The sequence below is a fragment of the Papaver somniferum genome, chromosome 4, assembly GCF_003573695.1.
Source record: "Papaver somniferum cultivar HN1 chromosome 4, ASM357369v1, whole genome shotgun sequence".
NCBI lineage: Eukaryota > Viridiplantae > Streptophyta > Magnoliopsida > Ranunculales > Papaveraceae > Papaver > Papaver somniferum.
The window spans coordinates 161,556,274-161,575,290 of record NC_039361.1 but is presented as its reverse complement, the minus strand read 5'-3'; the positions used below and the strand labels follow the sequence as shown (position 1 = coordinate 161,575,290).

The following is a 19,017-nucleotide window of genomic DNA, read 5'->3' as shown; positions in this document are numbered from 1 at the left end:
TCCGTTGTAGCCGAGCGCTTAACATCTTCACGAACTTCAGAGGATATCTGAAATTGCAGATTCTTCAACATAACACGATATAAGGGTACCATCCTATTAATGCATAATTCCACCAATCGTTGTTCAATCATATTTGGATCGTGACAATCCAGTGCCTGGATTTTGAACCTCTTGACATAATCATTTGGATTCTCATTGTTTTTTTGGAACATTCTCCCCAAATCTGAAAAGGTGATTTGATCGGATATGAAGAAATAATTCTTGTGGGAAGCGATTACCATCTCACACCAGTTGGATATGTTGTTTGGTTCAATGTTGTTGTACCAGGTGTACGCTCTCCCGGTAAGTGACTTTGAGAATTCTTTCAAGCGGAGGACATGATTGTATTCGTGCTCTCCTAATGACTCTAGAAAATGATAGATGTGTTCATGAGCATTACCAGTTTTAGGGAAAATTTAGAAGAAGATTATCCTCTCGGAAGAGGAACTCTTTGTACATCAGGAGGATAAGGAGGATGATGCTGGTGCATGTCTACCGGTTTTCCTTGCCTCGATGCTAGAGAAGTAGTTCTAGATCCTCACGCGTGATGAAATTGAACGACTAATTCCTTTTCCTTGAGCGATCAGGAGAAACACGAACTTCTTCATCTATGAATGCACGGCATGTTGAAGTGCTTGCTCCAAAAGTGTTGAAAGTACTCCTCGTTGGTTCTATGGGCTGACGCGGCTCTTGTGATAGTCGCTCCATTAGCGTCTTGAGGAAAGTGAGTACCTCTTTCTGAGTCGTAGCCATGTCCGTCTGAGTCTTAGAGAGAACTTATCGTCTTTCCATTAAATCAACAATGGTGATAGGGGGTTGGCCTCCTCTGGCTCCTCTGGCCTCTCGTCTTGATGGGGAAGTGGCAGTAGCTCTAGTAACGACCGGGGGCGTTATGCTCGAAGAAATATTAGTGGCGACAGCGGCTATGGCTCTGGTGATCGGAGGTGTCACACCTAAGGGAGTGTCTCGTTGTTGTCCGGTTGACATAATAAGAGAACCCTTTATGATGATTTGAAGATGGGTAAAGCCTCCTTTGTTGTTGTAGATGTACGAATTCTCGGAATTACGCCATGTTTTGGATTTAAAAGTTTTGTTGATGAAATGGTAGCAGATATTCCTGACTTTTAATTGGTAGCAGTGGTGGAATAGAGATAGATCTTTTCTTTTGTGATCTCTTCAGGTATCTCCCTAGGACTCCAATGGTGTTGTGATTTGTTATCGACTATATCCATACTGGAACAACAACTACGCGAATCTTCACTTTGTCTTTATGAGTGTGGACCCTTTGAGGAATTTCTGGCTTGCTCCATACAACACTTGTGGTGTTTGCAGAAAAGGCGGTTGCTCCATCCGGATCTCCAGAGAAGCTGTTGCGTTCTTCTAAGAAGTAGTCATGTTTTCTTGTGTCTCCGCGCGGCTTTCTGGTCCTTTCATCTGGGAGATTTACTGGTGCTCAGTTATCTAAGGCATTTCCAGTATCATTGCTTGAAAAAGCATTTTTATGAAGCTTCTTAGCGAATGGAATACCGGAATTGAAATTGGTTGTTGAATCTAAATTGAATTTAATGATTGAATTGGATCTAAGATCCACCCTATTGAAATTGAGGAAACTGGAATGAATATTGAAATATTAATTTTGTAACCGAGAGATCAATCTCCAATTTTGGTCGCCAATTGTTTGAGGGTAAAAACTGATTCTGCTGTTTTTGGTAAATTTGGGGTGTGTTGATGAGAAACGAATTCAAACCCTAAACAAATGCACTGCACGGGAGTACTTTTGAGTTCGAGATCAATCTTTAAGACTCTGGCCTAAACCAAGAAATGGTCGTTCCAGATTCAATTCGATCACAAGGTGAAGGAGAATGGTTGATCTTAGGGAGGGCAGCAGAGAAGGTGTTTGAGATCAGAATGTTGAATTATGAAGGTGTGGCTGTTTATGACTTGTATCAGAATGTGGGACTGGTTGGCAAAATGTATGCTATCAGTTCTTGGTGTTTTCTCGATACTGTATTGATAACACTTGTGTTGTCTTGAAATAGGTTGAAATCCTATTTATACAAGTCATTGAGCGCACACCCTGATCTCGTAGGAAGTGGAGGTGATCAAGTAGTGAAGAAGTGGGGTTGTGTAAAAAGTGGTGATCACCACGTTTCCGTTTTGAGGGAGAACTGATCACACTTTCACCCACTACTCCCATTACTATTAACTGTCCGTCTTTCTTGACACTTTCTCGTAATGGGCGTGTTGCACGCCGCACGCTGTAAACCGCCATACCAATACCCCAGTGAGTATCCCCCAGTTTGCGGCATGTTTGATGTCTCGAGTAAATGGTTCAAGTCCCGAGACTTGCCACTGAAAGCAACACGTAGCTCTTTAGGTTAAATAACTAAGTTATTTGTGATGCCGATATTCATGAAATATCGTATGTATTCGATGTACGTAAAGCATCGCTTTTAAACAAGCATCTCCAAATAATCGATGTGCATGGAGCATCGTTGTTTTAGAGTTCAATCGAATCAGTCACGGAAAGGAGCACGACCGCCCCTTTTCAGGGAGTTGGTGGGTGCTACGCACACATCCCAAGGAGTGGCTGATAAGTTCATATAGAAGAGTGGCCACTGGTAGCCATTATAAAATCCTATCGGTCGATCCAAGTTAGATATGAAACGTTTAAATCGGCTAGCCAAGCTGAGTGGCTGAGGTGATTTGCGGCAGTTAATGACTGCTGTTGAAATTATGCAATCCCTATGAGCTAGTTGTTGCTTGGCCGATTGTCCCTAATGAAAGAATAGTGGATGGTGATCACAACGACATCTTGTTGGTCACCTATTTTTTGAATCTAGGCCGGTCAACTTGTTTAGCGAAGATGGACGACACAGATGATTTGCAGCAGTTGCATACTGCCGTTAATGTTATTTTAGGTTTCAGGGGCCGTGCGGTCAACCCTATTTTGGCTAATCGATTGAAAACGCTGGGCGTTGATTTGAGCAGGCGGATCATCCTTATGCAAAGGCGGGACGTCAGTGAACACGCTGACATATTTTGTGTCGCCTGGAATTGAATATAAACCACTTACTTTGGCTAGAAAATATGGACGATCGTGATCGATTTGCGACAGTTGTATGATATCGCAACCCATATTAGGGTTTTAAAGTAGTGTGTCCATCCTACTTTGGGACAACGATTTTGGGCGTCATCACCCTATTAGAGAATATTTGATCATTTGACACAATAGTCGAGCCCTTAGTGAACATATACGCATCCTACACGTTGAGCGAGATCGAATCTAGGTCGTCCGACTAGGCTAGCGAAGATGGGCGCCATGATCGATTTGCGACAATAACATATTGCCGCAAACACAAATTAGGGTTTTGAAACGGCCACGTCCATCCTAGTTCGATCAAACGACTTGAAGCATTATGGTCTTGTCGCGGGTAGGTCGATCGATCAAGGGAGGAGTTGGGCCACCAATGAACATGTCGGCACTTCCTTAACCGTTTGTGTAGGAAAATCTAAGCCATCCAACTAGGCTGGCAAAGTTGGACGATTTGGATGTTTATGAGACCGTTTTGGCCGGTCTAGCTCGTTCGATCTCTCCTCTTCAACAACGCGATCACCCATGTTTGGGGTTGGCGTTCAATAACGTTGAAGCATGTTAGATGAAGTCCAACCGGTCGGGGTATTAGTGGGCCCGCCGATGGTCATCGCGATGATCGCATATTTCTGCCAGATCTTGGCTAGGCTTGTTGAATTGCGCGCCCTAATTGTGTGGCCGTGATCATTTTGATACTGATATGGACAATCTAGAGTTCCCTTAAGGAATTTAAACATGTTCGATCGAGCTATCTTTAATTAAAAGTGTGTCGATACGAAAATCTGAGAGAGTGATGTAACATGTGTGGGTATTTTCATGCAGATCTCAATACTGGCACTTCGGGAAATTCATGCTACTCTGCTGAGAGTGAACGCTTAATCGTCATGTCATGTCAATAATGAAAGTTCGGCTGGGAACATAGCATTTTCAAATACTAGGCAAGTCATGCATTAGTTGGTAATGCTGGCAAAAATAGAATTTACAGAATATTTGGGATTGCTAATACGCACACCATTCTGAGTGAATTTCATATATATATATTGAATTGCTCAATGAGCGAGGAGGGTTTTTTGCAGTCGCCACTCTTCAAATGGATTTACCCCTTGCAGGGTGACAGCGCATTAAATACTGGTTTTACAATTATAGCCTTGAACTAAAAACCACCATCAACACCAGGCATTAAGAACCTTATTCTTTTAACCTTGCAAAGTGATCATTGCATGCACAAATGTTAGATTTGTGAAAAATAATATCAGCATGCACATATTATTATCTTAATTAGTTAAGGATGTTCCTAAATGAAAGTGGGCTAGAAGTAACTAGAGATTGCATATCTGAGACAAGAATAACTTCCTAAAAAGTAGACAATTCAAGATATCACTTTAAATAATAGACTAAATGAAAATAAAAGAAAATGATCAGAGAAAGGTAATAAGTTTTAATTTACACGTTCATTTGCCTCAGCCATCACCTATTTGTTCCGCTTCTTTATCAGTTTCTTATTATGTTTTGTGGTTTTTCAATTGGCTCCGTGTAGCGTGTTCTCTGGCATCAAGTGCATCCAAGAAAGACCCAGTAACATGAATGGAAAAATATAAAAAAACTATAAGTAACCGGAGGTTGCATATCTGAGATTTTCACCTTTGTATTCAGGTTACTCTTTAATATTGATTTCACCTTTGTTATGTTTTTGTTCAGTAATTAACTTAGTTGTAACCTTAGAAGTACTTGCATTATATTTTCCTTTTCTCTCTTGTCATCCAAAACCTTGATGAAACCTCGTAAAGCATGATTTTGATGTGGTTTGACATTTTTTTTCGCTTTTCGAACGATTATATCTTTGATTCTGTGTGATGATGTCTTCACCTTCAATGGTGATTTTATCGTCATTTCCAAGGTGATTATTTCCAGGTATTTTGATTAGTATGTGTTTGGATTATCCAAAAACATCAATGATTCAACTCGACAACGCTTTTATTTCCCCATCAATCCAACTGATTTAGAGGAACCAAGTTCGTCTCAAACAACATGTAGAGACAATTACTTTTCTGTTTTAGAAGCATCTCTTTTTGAAGAAGACAACCATCTTAAATAGTCAGATTTTACTTTAGTTTGTAGCATCCTTCCTCCTCTCTACAAAAATTAGATATTTTTTCAGTTCACCGCGCTTTCTATTCACGATCTATTCGTAATTCGTATCTTTATTTGTATTTGTATTTGTATTTTTCTTGTTTTATGATGTTTGATTATCTTGTAAACGTCCATGTAACCTCTATTTTTCTATGAAATAAAATGTTACATGAATATTAAAAAAAACTAGTATCATTAAAACCAAGAAAAAAAATGAAATTACTTTAAGAACATGTTTGGCAACCAAAGATGGAACAAAAACAACTATAGCCTCCTTGGATGTCACTCCAAAAGTTGTTTTTTGACTTCTGAAAGCAAAATTTTAAGAAGTTAGCTTGGATACACTGTTCCAGAATGACTTCTAGAAACAAAAAAGTTAACGTTTGTAAAATAAAAAATAAAAAAGAATACTTCTGAATTCTACTTCTTTAGAAGTGAAAAAGCGGGGGTCTAACAACCACACCTAATATTTCGATTAGCAATCTGTATGGACTAACTCCAATATATTTTCTAGAGAATCAACTAGATAGTCAGACTCAATCTAGAGAAAACTATGTCGAAGAGTTAATATCTCTCTCACTTGATTTGATCTTTACTCAAGCAAATAGCTGCGAGTCTTTATCAAATACAAGGATAATAACTTGGATGGTACCAAAGACCAATATCCAAGAGTCAATCAATTTAAATCAACAACCAAAGGTTGGATATTCTAATTGATTGATCTTAACGCACAACCTGTGATATTTCAATTATATAACAAAATATAATGCCTAATAGAAATAACACAGACACTAGAAATTTTGTTAACGAAGAAGCCGCAAATGCAGAAAAACCCTGGGACCTAGTCCAGATTGAACACTACACTGTATTAAGCCGCTACAGACACTAGCCTACTACAAACTAACTTCGGTTTGGATTATAGTTGAACCCTAATCAATCTCACACTGATTCAATTTACAGTTGCGCTCCTTACGTCTCTGATCGCAGCAGGGTACTACGTACTTGATTCCCTTAGCTGATCTCACCCACAACCAAGAGTTGCTACGACCCAAAGTCGAAGACTTTAATATACAAATCTGTATCACACAGAAAAGTCTATGATAGGTAAATTTGTCTCCCACAGATAGACCTAAGAGTTTTTGTTCCCTGTTTTGATAAATCAAGGTGAACAAGAACCAATTGATAATCCGGACTTATATTCCCGAAGAACAGCCTAGTATTATCAATCACCTCACAATAATCTTAAATCGTATGGTAGCGAAACTAGATATTATGGAATCACAAACGATGAGACGAAGATGTTTGTGATTTCTTTTTATCTTGCCCTATCGGAGAAAAATCTCAAGCCAATTATTCAATTTGAACTCGTACGATAGAAAACGGCAAGATCAGATCGCTCAACTACAAGAGAAGTAGTTTCGTCTGGCTTCACAATCCCAATGAAGTCTTTCAGTCGTTAACCTACAGGGTCTGGGGAAGAAACCTAAGGTTAAAAGAGAATCGACTCTAACAAACTAACTAGTATCACACATGAGGTGTGGGGATTAGTTTTTCCAGTTGCTAGATGTCTCCTTTATATAGTTTTCAAATCAGGGTTTGCAATCTAAGTTACCTTGGTAACAAAGCATTCAATATTCACCGTTAGATGAAAAACCTGATTTCTCCAAGCTAATATCTTTCAACCGTTAGATCAAAACTTAGCTTGTCATACACAAATGAAATATGTTTCATTTAGGTTTGAGTAACCGTACCTAAACGTGTACACTTGGTTGGTTCACGAATAGTTAACCGAGGTTAGCCATATGAGTACTTTCATATCAACCATATTCATCTTTCTCATAACTAGTTCAAATGACTCATAAGAACTAGTTGATAGAGTTGTTCAATTGCTTAGGTCTTTATTCATAGACACAGTTAAAACAAAATCGGATTGATCCACTTGAATCAATTCATGAAAAATATAGCCACGGTTTGCAAAGATTGCATTCCTTATTGATTTATTGTTTTAAGTTCATGAACTTCCGATTTGAGAAATAATCAGCTTGGGTACGCGTACCTTAGCTGCCGGATTTGATTTTGGAAACTCAGCAGAAATTTTCGGTTCGAAAACTTCCATGAGTACGCGTACCTAAGGTGACTGGTTTTCCAGTTTGTAAACCACAAACTCCAGCAGAAATTTTCGGTTAGAAAACTTTCGCCAGTACGCGTACCCAACCTGTCTGCTTTACCAATATCGCATGCACAAGTGCACGCAATTGGTTTCCGGCACATGGATTTATATACTAATGTGCAAACACACTATATATGCTTATATCCATAGTTGGTCACATAATCTCAACTCTACATTTCAGTCATTGAAACATTCTTCTATAATGTTATAGCAATCGTTATTCACGACTATCGTCATCAAAGCTATTTTCAAGATTGAAACGTCATCATGAATTTCGTCACGGATTAAGATGAAAAGTGGTTAAAGCGAAAGCTTACCAATACGTATTTCGAGAAAAATATAGGCGAGTAAACTTGGCTCGAAATAGCAAATGTGTATGTATGAAAACTGTGATACTTATACGACTTGGAGATAGAGAGATAGACTTTTGAGTGATAGATAAGTTCAAGTCTCCACATATTTTTTAGTCGGATGAAGTTCCACTGGTTCCTCGAGTAGTTCTTCGTCTTCGTAAGATAATCGCCATGGAGTCTGGAGCTCAACTATACTAATCTGTCCTAAACCGAGACTTTGCTTTAAGTAGTCTAGAAATCAAGACATATAGTTTTGACAATTAAACTTGACAAACATGCTTGAGATAGCAACGCATGCGAGTTCGACCGAGCAGTGCTCTAACAAGAAGAAAAAACATTTATGCTTATGGTATCCAAACATGCTCTTTTCTCATAGGTGCCACAATATACCAAGGGCTGTATGTGCCACATAGCTACCAAGACCCAATATACAACTTGGTAGGCGACGTATCTTGACATGTTTGACTTTCTGCTAGTAGAGTATTCGAATCCCCTTATTTTTCCATATAGCTTCTTTGAGATTGCTCGATTTCTTAGCGAGAGAGAAAGAAGGGAAGGTATATAAAAGATAGTATTCCCTATTTTCCCTCTAAGATATTGTATCTCGAGGAAAATCAAGGGTAAAATTAAATTTGGCGGACAAACCAAGAGTGGACCACAAGTCAGGATTTTAGTCAATGTAGAAATATGGTCGCCTTCGCAAGAAGGAATGTTGAATTATTTTTCCAAATGATAGTATTTCGATTGTTTAGGTAATTTCGTTGATTAAAATTTGATATCCTTTGCGACTGATGCCCATGCATCTATACATTACTTTTCTTGTAGGCATATGTATCTTTCTTAGGCTATCTAATATGTAACAAGTATGTTCACATGCTGCGGATTGATCCAGCATCTTACTTGATGATTAATGCTCCGTCATTTTCTTTATGCCTTTGATGTTGATTATAATGCAAAACTGACCTACACAGTTCAAAATAAACTACGACCCTGGTACAAATAATTATCTATGGTTGTCAAAAATGATACTTATACAACTACAACCTTAATACAAATAATTTTTTCCGGTTATCAAAAATGATACTTATACGAGTTAACACTTAGCAACAAAAAAATTACATATTATTTGTATGACACATTCACATATTAATGTCATACTTGACAGCCACAGAGAAACACCATTAGAAAAAAATAATTATGACAATTGCAGCATACCATAATGTAATAATTTAATTACGAAAATGTCTACTATCACTATTAACTTAATTAATTATGAAAATGTGTATTAATACTAAATATAAAATTACTATTAAATAATATGAGCTTGTAAAAATATAGATGTGATTGTTATTTGACTTCAACTTAGATCCTCAGCTCACAATTGATAAATCATTGGCGTTTTTTTCTTATTTTCGTGTCTTTTTGTTACCTTTGTATTTACTTTAATTCTTAAACTTAGCAAAACATCTTAGACTCAACTATTATACCAACTGATTATGTATATATTTAGGTATGTTCATTTAATTTATATGATAAGTAATATATTGTGGTCGTAATTAACGCTAGATGTTTATCCGTTTCGGTGTATGAAATTTTTATTGTTTTTAACATTAATCCTTTTATAGTTCCAACAATAATACGATTGTTCATAAACTTACTTCTATGTTTTAAAATTTAACATGTCTCTGTCTAGGAGATATATGATTGCCTTTTTGTATCTTGATCTTTCCATAATTAGATGATCATGTGAACTTGGGCTTTAACTTGGCATTATCAGTATTTTATGATAAACATGACAATGAGCCCTATCAGCATATGGTATATAAAGTATACCTAAAACTAGAAATGGTGGAACATTATAATCACAGATAAAGTACAGTGTCAAGAATAGCATGTCATTTACTGAGTATTAATGAACTTTAAAAAGATGCTTAAAGATAAATGAGACATGATGGATTATGATTTAATAATGGCTCGGGTGATTGTAGTATGCATTTTTTGATACGGGAAAGAAAATTTTTCTAGTGGACTCACACATGCTCCTCACTCTTTTTAATGGAGCTAACGTCTCATATGCTCATTTTACCTTATTTGTGGTTCATAACTTCCTTCCCTGTATAAGATTAACAAAGCTATGGATATTAGATTTTGGCAACAAAAAAAATCACTTATCTTTTCTTAAGTTTTATTATTATAAAAACATAATCATGAGCACCAACAAATCAAACTCTAGGGAAGAAAAATATAGGACTTCAGTAGGTGTTGGTGCGAAATTCTTGGGAATCATTCAAATGTAGTGCAACTAGGACTCGACCCGTGCCGTAACGACACGGGCCATGAGAATGTCAATAAGACTAAAGGTATTTTATTTTCCCTCTTATTATTCAGATCCAGTCTCGATGTGAATTTTAAGTTTGGTCCACTGCCAATAGGGTTCTATTCGATTTTGTTGTTTTAGTTAGCAGGCTTATTTGGTCAATCATATAACGTAATAAACAGTACTACTGTGAACGTCACATTTCGTATAAATACATATCACGAATACATAACTCGAAGTCGGATGTCTCCGATGCGAAAGCTTTCTCAAGCAATCAATAAACTTGGTCTTACTCATGCCCATGATTTAAAACAAAATTGTAGTTAAACTATATCATCATATTACCCATGACATAGTAAATGTACAATTAAGACCTTTATATAATCCTTACAACAATCAAGAGTACCTTGTTATCTACAATAATCCATATGATCATATCTTCATTGATGGAACATAACATCCACCTTAGTTGAGTATTTTCGTGTCTCCATAAGTTCTCTTATGTTGAGCACATTCAATTTAATTGATCACTTTTTGTGTTTAATTTGATTGTGTACTCCGATTAAATTAATCATGGATTTACTTGTGATTAATTTGATTGAGTTTTTGGATATAGGAAATCATTCTTATGGTTTTGGGTGTCCAATAAAAATCCTTATTTTCTTTCGAAATTAAGGTCGCTCTTGTTGTTCTTTAGGGAATGACATCAAATGGGGGAGAGTTTTTTTGAACTTAATGGTCATATCTTGAGGGGTGTGCGGCTGTGGAATTTTAGATGGGTTATCTTGTATCTTTAAACTCCTTGATGAATGCTATTAGCTTCGGCTATATGATTGCATCTATATTAGATGGTATGTATTTTTTCTTTTAGTCATGAAATGTCTTTTCGGAAATTTCATTGATCCCGTTATTGTACCTTTGCCAATTTTATTGACAAAAAGGGGGAGAATTAATATGTAATTCAAACTACAAATACATATGGTTTTCGGATCATTGTGTAAGAGGGAGTGGTTTCCATGTGAGATGGAGTATTGACTAAGGGGGAGTGATACATATCACCATAGTATTATTGTTGAAGTTGTGATGCAATTGTACTTTGACACTGTGTAATAATACTATGACACAGTATAACAATGATCGAGACCGATGCTCTCTCATTGTTATAGCTACGGATCTTCAACAACGGTGATGCTAAACTTACAACCCTTGGGATTATTTGAGTACTTGGAAGTGACGAAGATTTAGAGAAATGTTGAAGATTAAACATGTGGAATAGGAGCTATTAAAGTTTCTTTATCTTTTTTGTATTCCATATGTATTGATAGTTTTGTCATTAAAATTGACAAAGGGGGAGATTGTTAGAGCATTGCTTGGTCAAACTCGCATGCGTTGCTATCTCAAGCATGTTTGTCAATGTTAGTGATCAAAACTATAAGTCTTGATTTCTAGTCTATTATAGCTAAGTCTCGGACTAGAATAAAAAGTGTAGTTGAGCTCAAGGACTTCATGGCGATTCATCATACAAGTAGAAGAACTACTAAAGGAACCGGTGGAACTTCTCGACAAAACGGTATGTGAAGACTTGAACTTATCTATCACTCAAAAGTATATCTACTCTATCTCCTACTTCTTGAAACAAAAATTCGTATGCTATATATATAGACTTTATTATACACATTTGGTATTTCGAGCCGAGTCTATCTCGCCTATCTATATCTCGAAATATGTGTTGGTAAGATTTTCGCTTTGATCAAGTTTATCTTTACTTAGTGTGTTTCAATCATCTTGAAAATTGCTTTGACGAGAAATGGTGTAACAACTACATAACGTCCTCTAAGAATGTTTCAATAGTTGGAATGAGAGTTTAGATTACATAACCAATTATGAACATAAGTATTGTTATGGAAACAGATATGTGCATAAGTCCTATCCCTTGAACCAAAGTTTGCGAACTTTGTTGATCAAGAGAAACCGGAAGAATGGATTGTTTCCAAGTCCGCGAATTCAGTCCGCGAACTGCCGAAATTCTCATCCCGAGAAATTATGCTGGAGTTTACAAACTAATTGCGTGAGTGCCAGTCCGCGAACCGAGTTCGCGAACCGGCGGAAGGTCTTTTGCCGAGATTTTCTGCTGGAGTTTGTAAACTATGCCCGGTCGCTTAAGTCCGCGAACCTAGTGTGCGAACTTAAGAAGGTTATATATCTGAAGATGACTTCTGAAATTAAACTTATAAAGACTAAGGAATGCAGTATGCAAACCTTGGCTATAAGGTTCATGAACCGATTCAAGTGCATCAAATCATCTTTGCTTCAATTGTGTCTTGTGTAGTACATAATATTTCCTTGCAATTGAACAACTCTCTAACTAGTTTATCTTGAAGTCATTTGAACTAGTTATGGTGAAGAAGAACATGGTTGATATGAAATGCTCATATGGCTAACCATTTGGTTAACTATTGTTGAACCAAAAATGTACACGTTTGGGTACGGTTACACAAACCTAGAAGCGTACATGTCAAGTGTGTGTAACAAGCTAAGTTTTCGATCTAACGGTTGAGATATATTATCTTGAACCTAAATAAGGTTTTCATCTAACGGTGGATATTGATTTCTTTGTTACCAAGGCAAAATCCTGATTTGAAAGACTATATAAAGGAGACATCTAGCCTTGTGCAAAACTAATCCCCACACCTCACATGTGATACTAGTTTGCGTGCTAGAGTCGTTTCTCCTTTAACCTTTGGTTTTCTTATACTAAAACCAGGTTAAAGACTTAAATACTTCATTGGGATTGTGAAGCCAGACCGATACTACTTTTATCGTAGTTGTGTGATCTGATCTTGCATCTTCTATCGTACGAGTACAATCAGATTGATTGACTTGAGATTAATATCTCCGATAAGCAATATATAAAAAGTAATACAAACATCTTCGTCTCATTGTTTGTGATTCCACAACATCTTGTTTCGCTACCATATGATTAAGATTGTTGTGAGGTGATTGATTAATCTAGGCTGTTCTTCGGGAATATAAGACTGGATTATCAATTGGTTCATGTTCACCTTGATTATTATCAAAATACGGAACAAAAACTTTAGGGTTTATCTGCGGGAGACAGATTGATCCTTTGATAGACTTGTCTGTGTGAGACAGATTTGTTTATTTTCAAAGCCTACGACTTTGGGTCGTAGCAACTCTTAGTTGTGGGTGAGATCAGCTAAGGGAATCAAGTGCGTATTATCCTGCTGGGATCAGAGGCGTAGGGAGTATAACTGTACCTTGGATCGGTGGGAGACTGATTGGGGTTCAAATACAGTCAGTCCGAAGTTAGCTTGGAGTAGGCTAGTGTTTGTAGCGGCTTAATACAGTGTGTGTTCAATCTGGACTAGGTCCCGGAGTTTTTCTGCATTTGCGGTTTCCTTGTTAACAAAATTTACGGTGTCTGTGTTATTTCATTTCCGCATTATGTTGTTTTATATTTATAATTGAAATAATACAGGTTGTGCGTTTGAATCAATCAATTGGAAATCCGACATTCGGTTGTTGATTGATATTGATTGATCCTTGGATATTGGTTTTTGGTACCATCCAAGTTATACCATGTATTTGTTCAGAACTCGCAGTCCTTGCTTGAGTAAATTAAATCAAGAGGAGAGATATAAACTCGTTGATATACTTTTAATTTATTGAGTCTTGTTGATTCTGTTAAAAGTATATTTGAGTTTGTCCATACAGATTGCTAAGCGAAATATTGGGTTGTGTTGTTAGATCCCCGATTTTTAACATGATATTTTTCTTCACTTTTGGAGCGATTATATCTTCGCTTTTGTGCGATTTTGTCTTCACATTTATGGTGGTTTATCATCGTTTCCAAGGTGATTATTTCTAGGTATTTTGGTTGGTATGTGGTTTGTTATTTTGAATTATTCAAGAACATCAATGATTCAACTCGGCAACGCTTTTTATTTCACTTTTGATCCAAGAGATTTAGGGCATCTGGGTTCGTCTCAAACAACAATTAGAGCAAATAACTTCTCTATTTTAGAAGCATCTCTTTTTGGGGAAGACAACTATATTAAATAGTTGGATTTTATTTTGGTTTGTACCATCCATCCTCCTCCCTACAAAAATCGGTTACTGTTGTAGTTCGCCATTTCTCTTCGCGATTTATTAGTAATTCGCATCTTTATTTGTATTTGTATTTTATTTTTCTTGTTTTATTTGTATTAGAAAAGAGAAAAAAAGTAGTATCATAAAAAACAAGAAAAAGAAAAAGGAAATTGCTTTGAGAACATGTTTGGCAACCAAAAACAAAGTAGCTTCTAATTCTCCAAGCGGAACAAAAACATTTATAGCGCGTTTGGATACACATCCAACAATAACTTTTTGACTTCTAGCAGTCCAAAAACAAGAAGTGAGTTTGGGTGTATTTCATAATGACTTCTAGAAATAACAAAATAGTATCATAAAAGGTGACAAAGGTGACTCTGAAGGAAAATATTACATGATATCAAAAAACTAAAAGAAAAATAAAAAGAAAAAGAAAGTAGTATCTTAAAAAACAAGAAAAAAATTGCTTTGAGAACATGTTTGGCAACCAAAAACAAAATAGCTTCTAGTTTTCCAAGACGGAACTAAATCAGTTACAGTGCATTTGGATACAGATCCAGAAGTAACTTTTTGACCTTTAAAAATTAAAAAGCAAAAAGTTAATTTGGATGTAAAATTTCACAACGACTTCTAGAAGAAAAAAAGTTAGGGCGGTCAACGGTACTTATCGTAACAGATAGTGGCTCAGCCGCTTCCGTTACGTTAAGAATTATCGGATATCCGATATCCATATATTTTTCTGATAAGTTTCGATATCTCACAGAACACAGAAATACCTGAAATTCAGACACAATTTTATCTAAAAACAGCCAAGTTATCAGTTCTAAATCCATGCTATACAAAATAAAAACATACAAATGTCCCAAATGGACTAAGTTACATGTTTAAATGTTCTTGCAAAAGAAAAAAAAAACTCCATGTTCTTGCAAAAAAAAAAAGACAAAGAAACTTTATCTCCATGTGTTGCAGTCTAAATCAAGAGATTCTCAAATATGCTCAATTCTTTCATCTAGACATCTTAAACAGTCTAATAAGAGTCAGACCAGGAACCGTTTTCAAAAGAGATTGAATTGTTAAATTCAGTAGATTTGTCGTACAAAATGTCTGATTAATCGTGTTAAGAAACTTTTTAAGAACTTAACAAACCATCCCAAATCTGGTGAACAATGTCTTGGAGCATTTGCACTTAAAACAACCTCACCATTCCAATGGTTTCTAGATAGTGGATGTATTATACATATGACAAGTGATCTTTCTTGGTTTACAAAAACTGAAGACTACAAAGGAGGATCAGTGACCTTCGGAGATGGAATCAGCTGTCTTATTAACAAAAAGGGTACTATCAAACTTCCAGGTATTCCCGAAATCCATGATGTTGTTTATGTTAAAGGAATGAAAGATAATCTTCTGTCTTTCTGTCAAATTTGTGATAAAGGTCACAAAGTTATCTTCAATACGATAGATTGTGATATTGAAGATAAGTCCAGAAAAGTAATTTTTCGAGGACGTAGATCCAATTTATATTGTAACTTGACTAAGGTTGAGTCAACTCATTTGTGGCATGAACGCTTTGGTCATATCAACTACTGAATGCTAGGAAAGCTCATTAACTGTGAACTTGTCAAAGGCGTTCCAAAAATTAACACTAAAGTAGAAGGTTTGTGGTGTATGCCAAAAGGGTAAGCAAGGAAAAATTCCACACAAACTTTCCCGAGACATAGCCGCCCGTGCTCCTCTCGGTCTTATTCATATGGATCTTTTTGGTCTGATCCAACAAGCATCTGCTGGAGGAAACAAGTATGCTTTAGTAATGGTAGATGACTATACACGTTTCACATAGGTTGCTTTTCTGAAGCACAAGAATGACACTCTTGAGTAGTTCAAAATTATTGTGAATAAAATTCAAAATGAACAAGGTCGCAAGCTTAAGAAGATAAGAAGCGATCGTGGTACATAATTCAAGGATACAAAAGTATATGAATGCTGTAATAGTATTGGAATTACTCATCAATTCTCTGCTCCTATTACACCTCAGGAATGGTGTAGCTGAGATAAAGAATATAAATATTCAAAAAAAGGAAGAGTAATGCTTCATAATTAAAACCTACCATTAACCTTCTGGAGGGAAGCTGTATTTACAACCTGTTATCTTATAAACAGAGTCTATTTAAGATCTAAAACTCTAAATACCCCATATGAATTATGGTATGGAAGAAAACCCAATCTAAGCTATTTAAGGGTTTTCGGAAGCAAATGCTATATTCTCAAAGACAGAGAACATAGAGGAAAATTTGATTCCAAAAGTGATGAAAGAATTTTTCTTGGCTATGCTTCTGACAGTCGTGCCTTTAGGGTATACAATCTCAGAACCAAAGTCATGATGGAATCAATCAATGTGTTTATTGATGACATTAGCGATTTTTTCCAAGACAATCACATTGCAGCAAATCTTCCTCCCTATGAAACTGTTATTAAAGAAAACAGATTGAATTCGAACCATCAGTTGTTCCTTCAATTAGTGACACAGATGATAAAGACGATAATGAAAGTATTGTTGAACAACCCAATGATAGCGTAAATATTGTCCAAAAACCTGTTAAATGGGTACATCAAAGAAAATCTTCTGAAGACATCATTGGAGATGCAAATGCTAGAGTTATTACTCGAAGAGAACTTCAGAACGTCTGTCAATATTCATGTTTTATTTCTTCAATAGAGCCGAAAAACATTGAGGAAGTACTCAGTGAACCTGCTTGGGTAAACTCAATGCACGAGGAACTTAATCAGTTTAAAATACAAGAAGAGTGGGAACTTGTTCCTAAGCTGACATGAGTAAACATTGTTGGAACAAAGTGGATCTACAAGAACAAATCAGAAGAATTTGGGACGATTGTCAGAAATAAAGCTAGGCTCGTTGCTCAAGGATATTCTCAAATTGAAGGTATTTATTTTGATGAAACTTTTGCTCCTGTTGCTCGTTTAGAATCAATAAGACTGTTACTTGCCTATGCTTGTTGTCTTAAGATAAAATTTTTTCAAATGGATATTAAATCTGCATTTCTGAATGGGGATTTAAAAGAAGAGGTATTTGTTGCTCAACCTTAAGGATTTCAAGATCCATTATTCCCAAATTATGTCTTTAAACTTAAGAAGGCCTTGTATGGTCTAAAACAAGCTCCAAGAGCTTGGTATGATAAACTGACATCCTTCTTACTTCAAAAAGGATTCTCTAGAGGCGGTGCTGATAAGACAGTTTTCACCAAATGGAGTGGGAAAAATGTACTTGTAGCGCAAATATATGTATATGACATCATCTATGGATCCACCTCAAAATCTCTAACAGATGAATTCCTGAATCTTATGAGTGGAGAATTTAAAATGAGTAGTGTTGGAGAATTATCATATTTTCTTGGGTTACAAATACAACAACAAAAAGACAATATTCAAGAAAAATATGCAAGAAATTTAGTTGAAAAGTTGAAACTAAAAAGTGAAACACCTATGGCAACTTTGATGCCAACTACTGGAAAACTTCAATCGAATCCAGGAGAAAAATCAGTTGTTCAGAAACTATACAGATCTATGATATGGAGCTTGCTATATATAACTGCAACAAGACCAGACATTGCTTTTAGTGTGGGATGTTGTGCTACATTTCAAGCAGATCCTAGAGAATCACATCTCAAATCTGTAAAACGAATCATTAGATACGTTAATGGTACACTAGATTATGGTTTATCATACTCTATGGATACGAACGATAGTCTTGTTACCTATTCAGATGCTGATTGGGAAGGATGTGTAGAATATCGTAAAAGCACCTCTGGTGGTTGCTTCTATGTTGGTCAAAATCTTATAGCTTGGCATATCAAGAAACAGAATTCAAAGTCCTTGTCAACCTGTGAAGCAGAATATATTGCTGCTGGTACATGTTGTACCTAACTATTGTGGATGAAACAAATGCTCATTGACTATGGAATTGATATTTCAACTACGAGAATACTGTGTGATAACTCAAGTGCTATTCGATTGACTGAAAACCCAGTTGAACATTCTCGTACTAAACACATAGATATCAGATATCACTTTATTAGAGAGTTATATGAGAATGGTGTAATCAAATTAGAGTATAAGCATCATCTAGCTGAAATTCTCACCAAACCCTTAGGTAGAGCAACATTGGAAAATCTAAGGAAATCCATAGGGATTGTCAAGGTACATTAGTATCTTGTGCGTCCGGTTTTCAACTTTTGCTTGCAATAGTTAAAACCGGTTTTCAACCTTTATCTGGTAAAGGTTGCTTGTTGTCATTCTTTTTTTTTACATAAAGATTACAACATAATGATATTTCGATATCAATTCTCCCTGGAAGAAGATGCAAACATATTGGAGAAGAGGATGTGAAATTTGAGGTAACGACTTTGTTAGTTAATTGTTTTCCTGTTTAAGAAAAGCTCGAGTTTATTGCGTATATTTATTGCTTTTTCTTAACAAAATTTCGATACAATTGATGTTTTATTCCATTATTTGTGTATGGATGTGTGTGTGATTCAATTGTTTCCGGTTAAGAAAAACTATTGTTACCTTGCTTTATTATTTGGTATCAATCGTTTAGGCTTACAAAATTTCGGTGCAATTGCGGTGATTTAATGTGTATGTTGTTTCAATTGCTTCCGGTTGAGGTGAATAATTATGCAATTTGATTTATTTGGTTTGTATGAATTGTTTATGGCTTAACGAAAGAACAGGTTTACGGGATGAATAGTTTAGTCCAATTCAATTCCGGATAAGAGAAACTAAGTTA

At 36.0% G+C, this 19,017-nt stretch overlaps 1 protein-coding gene across 1 annotated transcript; it reads left to right on the top strand.

Annotated features, from left to right (window-relative positions):
• Positions 1 to 17,714: 17,714 nt before the first annotated feature.
• On the top strand, positions 17,715 to 18,155 carry LOC113273381 (uncharacterized mitochondrial protein AtMg00810-like). Its single transcript, XM_026523114.1, has one exon. The coding sequence runs from the start codon at positions 17,715 to 17,717 to the stop codon at positions 18,153 to 18,155; it is 441 nt and encodes a 146-aa protein (XP_026378899.1).
• The last annotated feature ends 862 nt before the right edge of the window (positions 18,156 to 19,017 follow it).